At 48.5% G+C, this 16,581-nt stretch overlaps 1 protein-coding gene across 2 annotated transcripts in view; it reads right to left on the minus strand.

Annotated features, from left to right (window-relative positions):
* Nucleotides 1–16,581, minus strand: part of HCN4 (hyperpolarization activated cyclic nucleotide gated potassium channel 4) — a 149,751-nt gene that overhangs the window by 60,320 nt on the left and 72,850 nt on the right. For both annotated transcript variants that reach the window (XM_068695220.1, XM_068695221.1), the window contains exon 3: nt 11,984–12,407. In XM_068695220.1, coding sequence (XP_068551321.1) covers nt 11,984–12,407 — 424 coding nt within the window. The remainder of the gene's footprint in view (nt 1–11,983; nt 12,408–16,581) is intronic.

The following is a 16,581-nucleotide window of genomic DNA, read 5'->3' on the forward strand; positions in this document are numbered from 1 at the left end:
GGGAGGCATGGCTCTCCCGGGAGCGTGCACGGCTGGTGTAGTGGCTGCACTGCTGCAGGCAGGCTGGGAGGGAGGTCCGGAGAGCTTTCTGTCTCCAGCAGCAGAAGGAAGGCTGCTGCCAGCTGCTGCACGTCCCCAGCCAGCACTCTGTGCAGCACATCCACGTCTGAAGGCTGCAGATAAGGGGCGAGTGCTTTGCGATAAAGTTGCTTTTAAAGGAAGCATCTCCTACAGGAGCTCGCAGCATGCTCTGCCTCAGGAAGGGGGGAGGAGGGAAAGGGCAAAGGCCAGAGAGGAAATGTCCCAGCCTGGCTCCATACCTCATCGCCTGCGTTCCCAGTGCTCACAGCGAGCCGGGATGGAAACCAAAGGGTTTTTTTCCATCTTCCTAAAATGGGCTGCACTCTTCCTTCCCTGCTAGCTGCTGAAATGACCTTGACGAGAGCAAGGAGAGGGGCAAAAATCTGTACAAGAAGCAGCAGCAGCATACGCTTGTATCTCATCTCCAGCAGCATTGCTGCCAAGGGTCAGGAGGGGAGCTCCAGGAAGGATTCCTCAAGTTCTCCTAAAGCATCGCTGCACTGCCTCTGCCCTGTGTGCACTCATGGGAAGCCCTGTGCAAGAAGAGACGGAGCTACAATCTACCATGCTCACTGCTACGAGCGCTTTCATTCTGCTTTCTGTGCTGGAGAAACCAACCTCTTCCCCCTAGAAACAGCAAAGACCAGCTCTCTGCTCCCCAGCCCACTCGTTCTCTGTGCAGCAGCAGGCAGAGCCCGGCTAAGCAAGGCAGTCTCCTGTGCTTGAAAGTAAGGAATCCTTCACAACACACAAGGCAATGCTGCAAGATGAACTTCTCAGAAAAAGTGACAATGCCTTGTGACTTGAGGCATTTAAAACTTATCTCACAACAGCCTTGAAGATCAGATAGTTCTGTGCCAGGGCAGATTAGATGATGCAGCAGGTCTTCCTCATTTCTCATTTCCTCTTCGTTCTGCCTTCTTCCTGCCCTGCTGGCCTTCCTCCGTTTTTCTTTCATATTCCAGAGTTGGACTGGGGCTGCTTCTCCCCCAAGACAAAATGCAATGTGTCTTTCAGATCTGGAGGGCAGACAGCTGAAGGGGAAAGTTCGTATCCATCCTTCCCTGTACCTGCAAGCTGGAGGTGATTTATTGACTAAACAAGCCAGCTGGTGAGATGCCTGCTCAGCCTGGCAGGCAGCAGACCTTTGTGGAAATATTTGGGGTGCAGAGGAGCAAGGCTCACACGTAGGTCAAGCCTGAGGGGAGGGGGAAAGCCTGCTGGAGAAAGTGCCATCAACCCAAATCACACGTGGGTTTTTTTCTCTCCACCTGAATGCAAATGACAGCCCTTTTTGTCCTCTGTGTGCACGGTGGAGCAATATGAAAATAGGGAGGAAGGTGATCATGGCTCCTTGTGGTTTGTTTGTGGCTCCACTTTGCATCTCCTGTGGCTGCTCCAGCACAAGGTGGGGATGGACACTCACAGAGATGGGGAAGTGCTGGGCTCACGTGACACCCCAAGTCCACCGGTGTGTCCATCAGCATCTTACAATTCATCGCTGTAAAACCACCAGGAGAATATCACCCTCCAACCAAGGGGAACGTTCCCAGCCCACAGGGAGTCCCCACGCAGTCACTGGGCTCTCTCTACATGGTCTCTTATATGAGGTGGCAGGCGAGGCTCTGCCAGCCAAGCCATTTGCCAGGGCTGTTCCCAAGCTTTTTTGGCCCCCATGATGTGCTCTAACACCCTCGCAGAGGAGACAACTACCCTGACGTGGCTCACCTCCTGCTCCTTCAGAAACCAGTTAGAGCTGAGCCTAGTAGATGGGACTGTTTTGGGGTGGTGGTGACAGGACAATGACTAGGACCTCTCGTTGGTGATCACTGCTGGGCCCTGACAGAGCCTCTGGACTTTGGCTGCACCCAATTTATCTAACTAACTACGCAATCCCAGCCTAATTCTTTGTAGTGTCAGAAAAGCCACTCACTGTTGGGATAAAGTGGAATTAGGGATGTTTGGGTGGTGCATACTGGAGAGGAGTCTAATCAGCCCTATTCGAGGGACAGCCTCTCCAAACTGGGCTGCACTGAGACACAGCAAATCAAGAGGAATTAACACCCGGCAGTTTGCAGGGTAAAAAAAATATAAATGAAGAAAAAAAAAAAAACACAACAACAAACACAGCTGCTGCGTCTTAACTGTTCTCCACCCCCTCCAGGGACTTGAGGAAGAGCAGGCCTGTCAGCTGCTTTAAGAGACATTATCCTCACAGTTTCTTCCCAGTGTTTACAAGGAAGCACTGCTGCTGCCTGTTTGGTTGCCTGTCAGTGCCAGCGCAGAGCGAGGTTCTCTCCAAGTTCACCCTCCACAGGCTCCACCACCCAGGAGCGGGGCCAGACCTAACCCAGTGCTGGGCGAGGGCAGGCTCCCAGGGCTCCATGCACTCCCCCGGTACCAGGCAGCACGCTGCACAGCCCAGCTCTTCCCAAGCCACTTCTTTTCCAGTCGGTCCCTGGCCACTATCAGGGCTGGCCCTTAGCCCAAGACTTCCCCTCAGGCTCACCTCCTGCTCCAAGTTTACTTGCTCACTGCAAAGCCCATCCGTCCTTCCTTCGGATCCTGGTGGGATCCAAACTTGGGAAACATTCACCAAGCTTCTCCTTCTCTCCTGCCCCTTACAGGGCAAAGATCCAGAGTAACCACGATGCCGTCCTCTTCTGTGCTCATCTACCTGCACTAAGTCAACAGGTGAGAGGCGACGTGAGACACATCACAGTTCAGTGAAAAGCCACACGCTACAACAGAGACATCTCTGTCTGATGTTGGGTTAGGGCTCTGCTTCTGGAAAAGAGTAGGAACAGTGTCCCAGCAGCCCAGGGGCAGGACCTGCCAGAGGGCACATAGCAGAGAAATCTGTGCTTAGGTCACTTCTCATCAGGATTGTTCAGGGCCTGTGTCGGAGCAGATCCCAGGCCTGATGGCACTGCAGAAGCTTGAAGGACATGCTGCTGTTTAAGATCGTCAATGAGGTGACTACATCATTACCTTCACTTCACAGAAAGGAATACTGAGGGATGACGGGCACAGGGCTTATCCTAAGCCCAGAAGGAGGCTACGAGAAGAATTTGGGTATTTCTGTTTTCCAGTCACATCTCTCACATTCTTTTTGCTGCTGTCATGAAAGGCCAAAAGTTTCCTGTGATCAGGCCTTCCCTGATTTCTGGCTTCTCCCTCATAAATACTGGATGAGCAATGACAAAGATACAATCACCAGTTCAGCTGCGGACTGCCTGCCATGGGGCTCTGCCAAGGTAGACAGGGCCACCGCTGCCATTTCACAGCGCCAGGAAAAATACTTTTCCTTTGCAATTAAAAAGCCAAACTCCACAGTCTTCATTCCCCTTTCCCTCTGGACGTGCACGCATATACCCCCGCATTCAGCCCTAGACCAACCTGATCATGTAGAGACCCGCTGAGGGGAGGATGGAGAGTGCGGCATCATCCAGGCTCCTGTGCTGCTGACCCAGCTCAGACCTGCATGGCACCTGTGGCTGGCTGCCACCACCCGTCCCTCTGGCAGTGGCACTGCTGTTTCTCATGCTGCCACCTGCTCCAGGAGCCCTGGGGGCTTGGGCTGCTGTGTGCTTTGGGACCCTCGTGCCATCAAACTGTCACAAAAAGCTCGGAACAGCAGGGTCCCAATGAAACACTCGCCAACTTCTGTGATAAAAAAGCCAGTCGAGGGACGCTGATTGAGGGGAACTAAAGCACTGTTGCTTTTTTGGATGAGTTGTGTTGTAAAATTCTGAAGATTTTTGTTGTGAAGTTTTATTTTTTATTCCTTTGCCCACATCATAGCAAGGATTTTTCATGTGTTCCTAGACTAAAACACCACGTGCGTGTCACAACTTACTTCAGGAAGGACTGGGGTAGGAGTACTTGAGAGGAGGCATACTTATCAAAAGTGGGGCAATTACCTCTATTCTCTCCAATTTTATGGCACGCTCTTGTTGAAGAACTTCTCCAGAGACATTATCCAGCTCACAGCTCCAGCACCTGCTGTTCTGCAGGACTTCTGCTTAGGAAGGGAAGAAACAAGGGAGGAATAATGACCAACTTATTCCTGACCATGCAGGAGCAGGGAAGGTGACAGAGGCTGGAAAGGCAGCAACTGGGGGACACTCATTCCTTGGAATGAAAACCCAGAGTGAAGGTCGGCATCGTTAACAACACGTTACAATTCTTTCCTGGTGACGTGGTGCTGGAATGAAAGGAACAAAAAGGTTCTTGTCCTGAAGTCAGAGCTGCAGTTCCAAGTCCTTTTCCAAGAAGGTAGCAAGGAGAATTTTGCAAAGAGATTGCATAAACATTTTCCACTCTTAAATGACTCTGGGAATGTGGAAATTGCCTCATCCTTTCCTCTAGCCCTTAGGGTATTCCTGCTTAATCAAAATGGGGAGAGGGAGGAGTTAAAGCAGAAGAGGAAGCTTAAAAATATGTATCCTTGTGAGAGAAGCAAGAATAAAATGTCATCTCTCGGCTCTGAAAAAGTTACCACATTGATTTCTGCTTCATAAAAATGAGGTTAAGTTGAATGCATTAAGCTGGCAAACCGGATAATTGCATGTCCTGAAACTGTCTTCGAAACAGCTCTTTTCACAGCGGTGCTCAGAAAATAACTTCATCAATAAGGCTCTTGCCCATTAAACCTTCGCACCTCTCTGTGCCTTGCTCAGGAGTGAAGCTTGTCCTTCCCCAGAAAGATTTTTTCCTCCTTTCACCTCAAACCAGTGGAAAAAGTAAGGCTGTTTTGCATTGCATTAGCATATTTCTGGCAAAGAAGTAAGGAGGATAAAAACCAACCGTCTTCTCAGGGCTGGGGCTTTCCAGCTCCGGTTCCCCACACATGGTGTGCTGCAGAGTCTTGCACTGTGGCAGGCAGCTTTTTTCTCCGGAGTGGAAGTGAGAACTGTTCGGAACCTCAGGTTTTGCCCGCTGAGCCCCTGTGCAGCCCCCCTGGCAGGATGGGTCCTGCCCTTTCTGCCCAGCTGGCATCGCCCCGTGCCCCTGCCTCTGCACCTTTGAAAGGCAAGAGCTTGCCTTCGGCTACCTCGTTCTCATGGCAACGCCTGTGACGGTATTATCCAGCGCTGGTGCTGAAGCCTCAGGTCTGAATGCTGCACTGTGTCCTAGCCAGCTTTGTCTGGGAGGGAGACTGGGGCTTTTTGCTCTGCCTCGAGCCCCACAGCACAACAGCACTTGCCACAGGGTGTAGCAAGTGCCTACAGACAGGGAGATGTGGTGATAATTGGCTGTTCTCTCCCTGGGTCCCTGTCCTCCTGCTGGAACAGAATGGACTGGGTAGGTCCCCACTACCCTGAATTAATCTGGCGTGCAGAGGTGCCCCCGAGTGCCCAGCAGGTCTGGGGATGACAAGCAAACAAGGATGACAAGCAGACTTTCCCTCACCCATCGACTGCTTCGGAGCACACAAAAATGCTCCGTGGGGAAACAAAGCAATCAACTTCAATTTCTCCTGGCAAAAAAGCAACTCAATGCTGCTGTGTTCCTTCTTACACTTCCAAATCCCCTCTTCGTCCTTTCCCACTAACCAGCTTCTATTTTTTTTCCCTCATGGCCCTATCTGGGCCAAGGTCCTACTTCATTCACACAACTTATGGATCTGGCACAGCCCTTTCCAACCCTGTCTCACTAAATAAGAAAAGTGAGGCGAGGAAATGCTGTTCTCTTCAGCTACCTCATTAAAGTTTTTCACTTGATATGAATGCAATCAATAGTGCCTTCCTGAAGAAGCTTCAGTGACAGGAGCAATTAATTTGCTCCCACTTGCCAAGGCTAATGTGCCTCAGACACACTGGCCTTAAAGTATGGGGTGAGCCTGGCAGAACATTATTCCCATGCAGCTAAAACAGGGGGGAGAACGCATCAATAGCATGCAGCCTCCATGGTAGGGAGTCTTGGAAAATGGCACGGATTGCAGCAGGAACCTCCTCGCACCAGGCTCCAGCACTTCTCCTTTGAGGACCCTCTGTTACTGTGCCACAGCAGCAAGAACAAAGGCTGCCAGAGAGCCCCCTCCAAAAACAATGGCCTGAGGACAAATGACAGGCAGCTGGCAGGATACGGGCGTCGGGCTGCGGGCAGCTGGTGCTGGCAGAGAAATGCGGAGACGTGAGCTCTCTGGGAGAAAAGCGAACTTAGCACGGTACCCAGCGAGGGGACGTGTAAGGAGGAAGCTGGGAGGAGTCTGAGGGAAGAGGAAAATGAGAGGCTGGAGCAGCAACCAGCTCTCCCAGTGATTAGAGATCATTAGCAGATCAGCCTCTCTCTTTTGAAAGCCTTTATAATTTCATCACAGCGTGAAAGCCCAGACTGAGAGCCCTCTGACACACAAAACCAGAGGCTGGGCACAGGCAAGACCCTCTTATTGCTGTGCCCCGTGCCCCGATCACTGGGGACTTCTCTTCAGGGGCTCGTGGGGCCTTAAACCTCCCAGATGCTACTAAAGGGAGCCAGAGGCTTCCCAGGGCCAGCCCCACAGGTGATTGTGTCATGCAGGCACCCGGCTACTAAGAACAGCCCAGAGACAAGCGGCCGTGAGATGGCAAATGGCTTTCACTTGCTACGAGCTGCATCTGAACCACTGACCTAGAGACAAATGGCTCTGCGCCCTCCTCCCGGCCCCTCGCGCCATCTATTCCCTGTATCATACCACGCTGTTGACAGGAGACGCATTAAGCACTGCCAGAAGGTGACTATAAAAAAAAGAAGAAGGCTTTTTCCTTTTTATGGCACCCTCTGTAGCTGCACAGCTATTCAAATATTTGCCTTGCTCCTTATAATTCATTATAACCCATTTTTTACGATACCATCTTTGCAACTGTGTATTCCCTTTGCCCAGGTAGAAGGCTTAATTTGAATTATGGCAGCAGAACTTCCTGCCGGAGACAAACCCTGCCAAAAAACTTTCGGTGACGTTTCCTTCTCCCAAAAGGTGATGCGGCCCAGGGCAGGGGTTGGGCCACTGGCTACAGAGAAATGTAATGTTTGCACAGAAATGGAGAACATCTCCTTCCTTCTGGTGTCTGCCCCTGTTCGGCAAGGATATTCTGCTGCACAAGTGAAACAGCTCAATGTAAAGGCTGTGGTAAAATCTTGAGCGACCTTCTTCTTGTGTGGCAACAAGGGGGTTTTGCTATTAATTTCAGTGCAGCCGGGATTTTCTCGAAAAGGAAAAGATGCTCCAGTTTTGGGACACTTTGTGCAGTGAGAATGCAAATGACTGTAACTGGCATTATGATCCTAATTAGCTCTTGTGATGACATTAAGACAAATGCTTGGTAATTCTGCCTTCAGAAATGAGGTAATGCAAACTAAGGAAGAAACTCAGCCTGTTCTCCCCCTCCCTGCCATGTTCCCCGTGTTTGCTGAGTCCGATTTTGCCCAACGGAGGCCAGGTTTTAACGAGTTACTCTCATGGGTCTGCCTCACTATTTAACACGGCAGAATTGCAAACCATATCGATGAAAATCTGCTAAGCTATTTTCAACTGCTCGTGGAATGGGACCCTGCTGTGCTGCTCGAGTACAATAATTCTGCCCAGCTCCTCCCCTCTCAGGAGCCAGTTATGGATTTGGACTATCATTACATCCCCCAGGCCACTAGCCATGTTAAGTTAATTTAATTTAAGGAAGGCTACAAATAGGTCAGAAGAACCTAGGGGAATTAGCTGTTCAAATGAAAATGGAAATCAATTGGGAGCTACGGTCTCACAGTTGTTGGAAGCTTTCTCCTGGTCCTGCCCGGCGAGCCCTCTAACCTTTGAATCAGCTTTCTGAATCTCTCTGAATCTTCCTAAAAGCGACGTCATCTTTCAGATGATGTAATCTGTGGCCAGTAACAGACCTGAGAAGATGCATTTCCTCCATTCTGAAACTTTTATGTAATATGGAAACTCGAGGGGGAAAAAGGACAGTATCTGGGAAGGTTTGCACGTTTTCATTGAAGTAATAGTCTGAAAATGACACAATTGTCCTTTCTTCAGGTTTCAGCTGCCAAAATAGGAAAGTACACCTTTCTTTTTGACAAAAATCTTTGCAAAATCCTCTCACTTCTGACAATCTCTTATTATTGTGATAAATATCAAAACCAGTTAGATGCTTTCCTTCCCACCATAGTCTTTCGCATAAGATTCTGAAAACAAAATGTTTTGGTTAGCATTGCCTATGTGCTACATGAAAACCAATTTCCAGGAGCAGGATATTACTGTTGTGCCAATAAATGTTCCTTGTCCGTAAGTCACAATAGTTTGATCTTAAATATAGGTTACTGCAGCCTGGCACCAAACACAGGGCAGATGTGCATAAAACAGGGAAAGCTCAGCAAATTGCTCTTAAGGAAAAAAAAAAACAGTTTTCCTATGAAAACCTAAAGGGATTTTTTTTTTGTTTGTTTGACACTCGCAGTCTGCGCTGCCTTTTGAATGGGTATATGGGTTACAGGGCATTATTCTGCTTTATTATTTCTTCTGGGTGACCTTGGGATAAGGTCTGTAGGATATTACCGTTCAGTCTGCTTTCTCTGAACAGTTTCTCAGGGATGACACCGCGAAGGCCCAGCTCCCTGTGCCTGGGAGCTGCAGCGTGCCCCTCTTTTCACATGGCCCAGAACCACAAACCTGCCTGGATACCCTGATTAGCTGCTGGGGTGGGCCAAAGGCCGAGGTGGGAAGAGTTCCCCTGGGGTGCCACCAAGCCTGGCAGCATGAAGCAGGGTTAGGCTGGGTGTGCACAAGCAGCAAGTACTGCCTTCTGCAGCCTCTTCCGTTTTTTTTTGCTGCTGTATCCCAAGCTCATGTTGCTCCTTGCTGCAGCACAGCCACTTTCCCAACCACTCCAGAAAGCGCAGGGGTCACCTGTAATCTTGTCACCTCTTGTTGGGCCACCTCTGGACTACTCCCATGGCTGCAACTGAGGCATGACAGGAGTACCCGTGTTTGTTCTCAACCTGCCAGCACAGCTCCAGACCCAGACTACGTTGGCTGCCCTGGATTTCTGCTAATGCACCTGGAAACTACCAGACACCAAAGCTTATAATAAGGTGATGAGCAGGCATGCTAGGCTTAGCCAGTGCAAGCATGCCTTCCTCCACTGCAGTCCAACTTCTGACTGCAGGACAGATACGGGCAGACACTTCAGAAAGACTCTATTTATATTCTGCCCTACTGGTAAATTCATTCCTTGGACCACTCATGCAAAATGGATAATGCAAATAAACTGCTACATTTGGAATTAAGCTTATTTTTTTACTCCAGTGAACATGAGCGCAATGAATTTTCTTTTCTTTTTTTTTTTCTTTCTTTCTTTTTTCCCTTCTTTAGTGTGTTTGCCGAGCTGCAGGCCCCAAAGCACTTGGTTCAGGTCTGGGGGAGGATGTCACAGCAATCTGCTGCTGAGACAGAATGGCGCAGGCACTTCAAACCACTGGCTCTCGAGCCCACAGACTCATGACTAGCATTGATCTGGAACTGATGAGTGGCTGGCTGTTTTACAGCATTGCAGCCCTAGAGAAGGCTGCTCCCTCCTCACTGCAGGGTGAGTGATAAATTCATGCAGAGCATAGCCAATTGCAGGGGGAGAAACAGAAAGGCTCTCTCAACTCAGGAAGTGACCACTCATCCCTGTACTCACTCAGAGTGACACTAATGCACAGATGCAATGTTCACATAGGAGGCAGAGCAAGGAGACTGACATCTCTGCGCACACTGCATCCTCCTCCCCTCCTCAAACAGGACTCGGCGTCTCAGCAGTAGGTACAAGCGAGGAGCTAAGTTCCCCGTGGCAGCAGTGATTGCTCCAAGAACTGTCAGCGTGGTTCCAGGGAGCACAACAGCTTCCTCCCACACAGAGATGAAGCAGCACTTCTCTTACCCATCTCCTTGGTGCTTTGTAGCATGCACTGCACCGACGGCAAGGGATTGCCCCTTCTCTCTGCTTCTCTCCCTCATTCAAGAAGGTGGAAAACCTCCTAGTGCCACACTCTCTCTGGGAAACTGCTGCTTGGGTCGAGCCCTGTTTGAAAAAAGACTATCGTGTTTGCTCTGCTGGGCTCTGCAATGCATAACAGAGTCTGCATTGCAGTCTCCAACTGCAATCCAACACCATCTGTCCCTTCCACTTGCAGCACTGCATCACTCCAGGGAGTCTGCTTTTCAGGAGGGATCCAGAGCGTGCCCAGCTATGCTGTCCCCTGGTGCCCAGCACAGCCAGCAGAAGGGCAGAATGCCCCACCCCAATCTGCAGTACGAGACTGGAACCACCACGGGCTGCTCAGTGAAACCCTGTGAGAAGCAAGACAGGGAGAGGGTGCTGAATTGCTTCCTGTTCACTATGTTTTTAAAAGAAAATCAGTGCACTTAACAGCAATTATATTTAACTCCTCTTCAACCACCTTATGGAAAGGAAGTCAACTAGCAGAGGTGTGCAAGTGCTGAGCCCTACAACCCCATGACTATGGAAATCAGCATCAAGGAGCTACGTTGGCATCAACCTAAGCCGCCAACTCCCTTTTCCTGAGTGTCAGAGAAGCAAGGCAACCAGGGGACAAGACAAGAGACCTAGAGATACTTCATTGCTCAGCCCTGTCTCCAAGCTACTGAGCCACACCAGGGAAGACATTTCTGCTTTATTGGTCTCCATCTCTCAGTGCACATCCCGTCTGTCTGTGCTATGAAGCAAAGTAACCTAGTAGTGAATTCTTCAGGGCTGTAGCTGTCTCTCCCTATGCATCTGTACAGCACCTAGCACAATTTCGTCCCAAACTTCAGCAAGGCGTTGTGCTCTGCTCTAAGTGAAACATTCACAAATCATAAGGCTATGAAGGTGAAGCCCGAGATTTGTAAGGTATGCACCAATGCTCTCCCTCTGAGCCCGTGATGCTGGGAGGAGGAAGCAGTTCACCTCCGTCGTGAATTAGTGTTCTGACAGCGCGGTGCAATCTAGCCATGACTTGCATGGCTGCTTTCCCTTCACATTCCCAGGAGCACACTCTGCATTAGATCATGTTCTGCATCAGCCTCTGCTCCAAAGCAGAGGAGAAGGAATGGGGAAGAAGATGAAATTGCCTTGACCAGCTTTCATTGTCCTGAAAATATGCTACTGACATGTGGAGAAAGCTGCAGGGAGCTTTCTCTCTGCTTTGGAGAGCACAGAGACAGGAAAACATAACTAATTTTCGAGCTACTTGTAAGGTTGTGGCTTCACTCACAGTAAGCCTGACAACTCGCCCTGCACATTGCAGCTCCCCTGAGAACAGCACAGGATACTGGGGCTCTTGCTTTTCACCAGACCATTATGTTTTTAAACGGACCCTATTTGTCTGCAAAATGTTCTTCTTTCCTCTTCCCCTTAACATCATGTCAGAGAATTTAGAAAGCAAAAAGGTTATAAATATATAACCAAGCCATTTATTCAGGAGCTAAGCATGTAGAAGTTGCTTGGGTAAATAAATGCCGCAGGTTCTGCAAATCAGCTGTCTCTAGACCCTTCCTCTGCACCATCTCTGGACCCCCTGGGGCTCTGAGAGGGCAAGACCACACTGTCTGCATAACTGCTCCCCACACAGACAGCTCTGGCTTCACACTGCCTGCAGCAGACCCAAGTGCACTTGCTCCCCACTTAACCCATGCATCCCCTCCCCAGAGCACACGCAGTACGACCCTGAAGGAGATAGCAGAGTCTCAAGTGACTGTGCAACAGCAAGCTGACGGCCCTCTTGGGAACCTGCTAAAAGCAAAGCATTACACTCAAGACACAATCTTTAGCATTCGCACTGGAATAAAGTGGGAGAATGGGCATTCAATCCAAGCACCGTTGTGTAATACCAGCATAAGCGGAGAAAAGATTTAGGATGCAAGTGCACTGCAGGCTCTGCTCACCTCCTCCCACTGATGAATGTAGCGGATGAGCCGGGAGAGCCGCAGGAGCCGCAGGAGGCTGAGGATCTTAGTGAAGCGCACGATGCGCAGCGCCCGGGCTGTCTTGTACACTTCAGAGTCAATGCGGGTTTCAACAATCAGGAAGATGTAGTCAACGGGGATGGAGGAGATAAAATCCACCACAAACCAGCTCTTCAGGTACTTCATCTTGATCCGCTGTGGGTCTAGGATGATTTCCGTGTTGTCCTCCACCACGATGCCTGTTCGGAAGTTGAGGACAAGGTCGATGAGGAAGAACGTGTCCGAAACCACATTGAAGACAATCCACGGGGTAGTGTTTTCATCCTTGAAGAAAGTGATGCCCACAGGGATGATGATCAGGTTCCCTACCATCAGCAGCAGCATGGTCAAATCCCAGTAAAACCTGGACAGCAAGACAGAGACACGTGAGATCAGCTATGGAGTGAGAGACCAGGGAGCCCACATCAACAGAACTGATGTGCTTTATGCATCTCTCCTGTCACTCGTTACCTAAGCTTTGCTAGGCTGCCTGATGTTTTCCCAATGCACAAGCGGCTAACATAATTAAGTGCTTAATAGCACAGGGGCACTCATCTTCGGGCTGAGAGGGTTCAGAGAGGAATTGGGTACATGGCTGGACGTGCTCCCTGGAAAACTTTGACTGGGCCTTCAGGGCCACCAAGAAGACAGAGGTATTTGAAGTTACTACAGTGACTGCTATGAAAAGGGACAGAACAAGCATCTGGAAGGGCTCAGAGTCAGCACATCAATAAAGCCATTTGGGGTCACAGTCATCAGGCTTGCTCCTACTGTCTGATCCAAGCAGCCAGTGCTGGTAGCATTGGGATCAGGACAGAACTAGGAACGGCCGTGTTTGGTTTAGCTCTCTTGTTGAACCAAGCTTACACTGAGCCTGCACTTGGTTCACACTCTATAGACTCCTCTGCTATACAGAAATGATCAATAAAGCTCAGAGTCATGCGCCTGGAAATTATCTATTCCATTTCTAAAGTAAGCAACAACAACATTTAACTACTGTGTCATAAAGCACAGTCTCCAAGAAACTTATCTTCACTTCAGCGACAAGTCAATATTATCCAGCAGGCCTTACAACAACACTCGTTTTCATTCTTGAAGGCACACACAGCCTAAATACGGTTCCTAATTTATTTGTTTGGGCTTTTTAAAGATTTTCCCCAGGTTCTAGTGCAAACAATACACAGTCACATGATGACGCTGCGACTCAACCAGGGTGAGGACTGAATTTTTTTCTGAATCTCATACTTTGATGAGGAGTCTCACAAAGGACCCTCAGTGCCCAACACTGGTGCTCCAATCCCCGCCAAATGTTTCACTCATAGAGATGTCAATGTGCTGTAGTCTCACAATGCCAAGATTTCATCAGCTCTACATCGTATACTACAGGGCTGTTACTGTTACACTGTGAGGTATCATAAATAATTTACATCCAGATGCACTTGTCACAGCAAATGGACAAAGTGCACAGAACAAACCGATTATCGGCTTCGGTTGCTTATACCTGAAGATGAGGCATTCAGAAAGCTGCTGTGGCTCTTCTAGTCTGTCACACCAATTAGCACAGTGTTTATATTCTTTTTATTATTAACCTCTTGAATACCAAATAAACCTAACTCCCTTGACTATAAAAAGGCAACAGAAAACTAACAGGACTCAAACAGAAGGGAGAGGATTGTGCCTTCCGTTAAAGCAGATCACCACAGCACCAGTGACGTCAGTGGAGTGACTCTGGATTCCCAATGATGCAGTGAAGGAAACTGCTGGGTTTGCCAAAAAAGGGCATCCCCATGCTGCTTGTCCATCTGTCTGACCAACTACAGTCAAAATCATGAAAATGTTTTAGAAAAAAAAATTGGATTTGCCTCAAAGTTCCTCAAAATCTAGGTTTGGTAAGAATTGTTCAGCCCAAGCCTGTGCTGCAGACCAGACTGAGCTGCTGCAGAACAATGTCGCTGTAGTGAAGCGCCTCATGGATCTGTTAAACTCTCAGCAGCAAAATCAAAGGGTAGAAGATGACTCAAAAGCCCTGCCTGCACAGATTCTCTCTCCTTGGTGAGAACCTAACACTCTGAAGCACCTCTAAACATACGATCCCAGCCATTACACATGGACAGACAGGACCACAAACCAGCAGCCCGCAATTCTCAGAAACATTCAGCAGAGGCTGATGGCAACCGGCTTTTTTGTAAGCCAAGTTATCCACTAACGAGGTTTCTGAAAATGACATCAACCACCTCCTTGTTCTCAAGGTGCCATGCCCCTGCAGGCAAAGTATCATAGTATAGAAGTACAGGAGGTGCTGGTAGACACTCAGCCATGAGATAGGTCCATGTGCTTCTGAGAGCAAGGCTGTGTCAGACAACAATATGCATTAATACTTTATAAATCCATGTTGCAGTCTTCCTTATTAAGGGCCTGAGATGATGCTGCATCTTTCCTAGTCAATTAATCTAGATAATCGCACAATAGCAGGAAGTCTGGAAGCAGTGTGTACGTTATTACTGAAAATAAATAACCTCCCAGCCATCTTTAATTTGCCTACAGGGGATACAGGAGGAAATATGCACAAAGAAAATTATTTTTCCCAAGTTTCAAATTAATGGCATGAGACAGATGTGGCCAGACACGCACAGATGCAAAGGTAAGTGGCTTTCCTCAGAGATCTTTGGATTTTCCTGCCTCTTATGTCTGCATTAGCTGGTGATTTCAGTACTAAGCGGCAAGCGGGGACGATGACCGCGTTGGCCAGGACTGCTCACCGTTCCAGTGAGCTCTACACACACAACCCCAGTAAAATGCTTTCTGTCTGACTGCTGCCCTGGTCTCTTGTAGTCAGGCACGGTCATACCACAGTCAGTTGTCCTGCATCCTGAGCTGCAAGGTGGTGTGCACAGTATTCCAGCACAGCCAATTCACCTGCCTTTACAACATGAACTTCCTAGAAGTTAAATTTTAACTCTTAGGATTCCACAGTTCCTGCACATTGAATCGACATGGGAAGTACGATCTGCTCAGGGTGGCATTGGTGGATTTACACTGAACAGATTCTCAGGGACTGTAGCACCTCAGAGGTCTAGTACCATCCATGTGTCATTTTGTATTTACACTGAGGAACACTTTTCACTCCCTGTAAATTATCGGCCAGAATGAGTAACAGCGCATGCGATGTATGTAAGGGCAAGCACCAGCTATTAATAACCCATGTTTTCTGTATTTCTGCGCTTCCTTTCACCCAGGGATTCCACAGAGCTGACGATGATGAAATTGGCTCCGCTGCACCCATGAGAGGCAGAGTTATTATCCCTGTCTTGCCAAAAGAGAAGCCACGTGGCAAAATTGAGAGAATGGGATTTGTCCACTGAAGTCTGAGGCTAAGCAAGGGCTACAACCTGAACTCGATTCTTGAGTCTCACCAGACTGGAAATTATTCTTATGGCTTGACAAAGGGTCTAACAGAGATTTGTATCATTGGCGTCTTTCTCTGATATCCTGTCTCCTCTCCTCTCTTCCTATTTTCAAGAGCCTACATAAAAAATTAATAAATATGAATGTATTGTTTTATTATAGCTGACTTAGTGCAACTGAGTAGCTCCCAGCATGGGGAACAGCCAGCACTACATAAAACAGATGCCTTGTTTGAACACACTTGGTTTCAGTACTACATCCTAGTTCTATGCCACTTCTTGGAGCTGAAAATCACATTTTAACATGCACTGCTACCTTTGAATGGTTAATTCCAAATATATTATTTAGTTCTAACAGAATGTGTATGAGAATTAGTGTGAGCAAAGACAATTCAAGAGTATATGCTCGCTGAACATATTTGGTGTCATGCAGTTGATTTGATATGAGGAACGCTTCATAGGTATTAGTTTGTGGGCTTTGACGAGCAAGTTGGATCAGCTTTCCATTCTGTCTAGTGCATAATTTAACAGCAGGCAAGAAATGTGGCTTTCAGATGTAATTTTTCTGTTAAATAAACCTTGATCTTTCAAAACAATTCTATGGTGCAGTATAACCATTTCTAGTGCATGAGCTCAGGAGGGATAGTGAGCACTGGACTGAAAATAACAAACTGCAGGGGTCAGCCTGGTCGGCATCGCTGCGTCAGTCCTGCATTCACGGACCGCTCCTGAACAGAGCACATTTGTGGCCTTAACTTCTGTTCTCCTTGCTTGGTAGCACTTGCACTGTCAAGAGAAAATAGACTTGGGCAACCTCACCTCTAAATTAACAAAGCTTTTTGGATGTTTTCAGCTTCTGCTGTAAGGCAGCCAACTCGGGGTTGAGCTGAGGAGCTGCCTGACAGTGCACAGAAAGGAAGCAAAAATAAAAAGGCATCTAACTGCAAATGCCAGGGAGCCAGGATATCCTCACCAGTGATGAATTTAGCTCAGACACCGTGTCAAACCTTCCTAACCTTACAAGAGCACATCTTTAATGAACATATCCCGCTAATACCAAAACCAAAGACAAATCCAATTGCTCTACCAAGCCCAGGCAGGCGCAGTGCCTCAGTGCTGACTCAAGAAACAGAG

This window comes from Anas acuta, chromosome 12 (assembly GCF_963932015.1).
Source record: "Anas acuta chromosome 12, bAnaAcu1.1, whole genome shotgun sequence".
NCBI classification, from domain to species: Eukaryota; Metazoa; Chordata; class Aves; order Anseriformes; family Anatidae; genus Anas; species Anas acuta.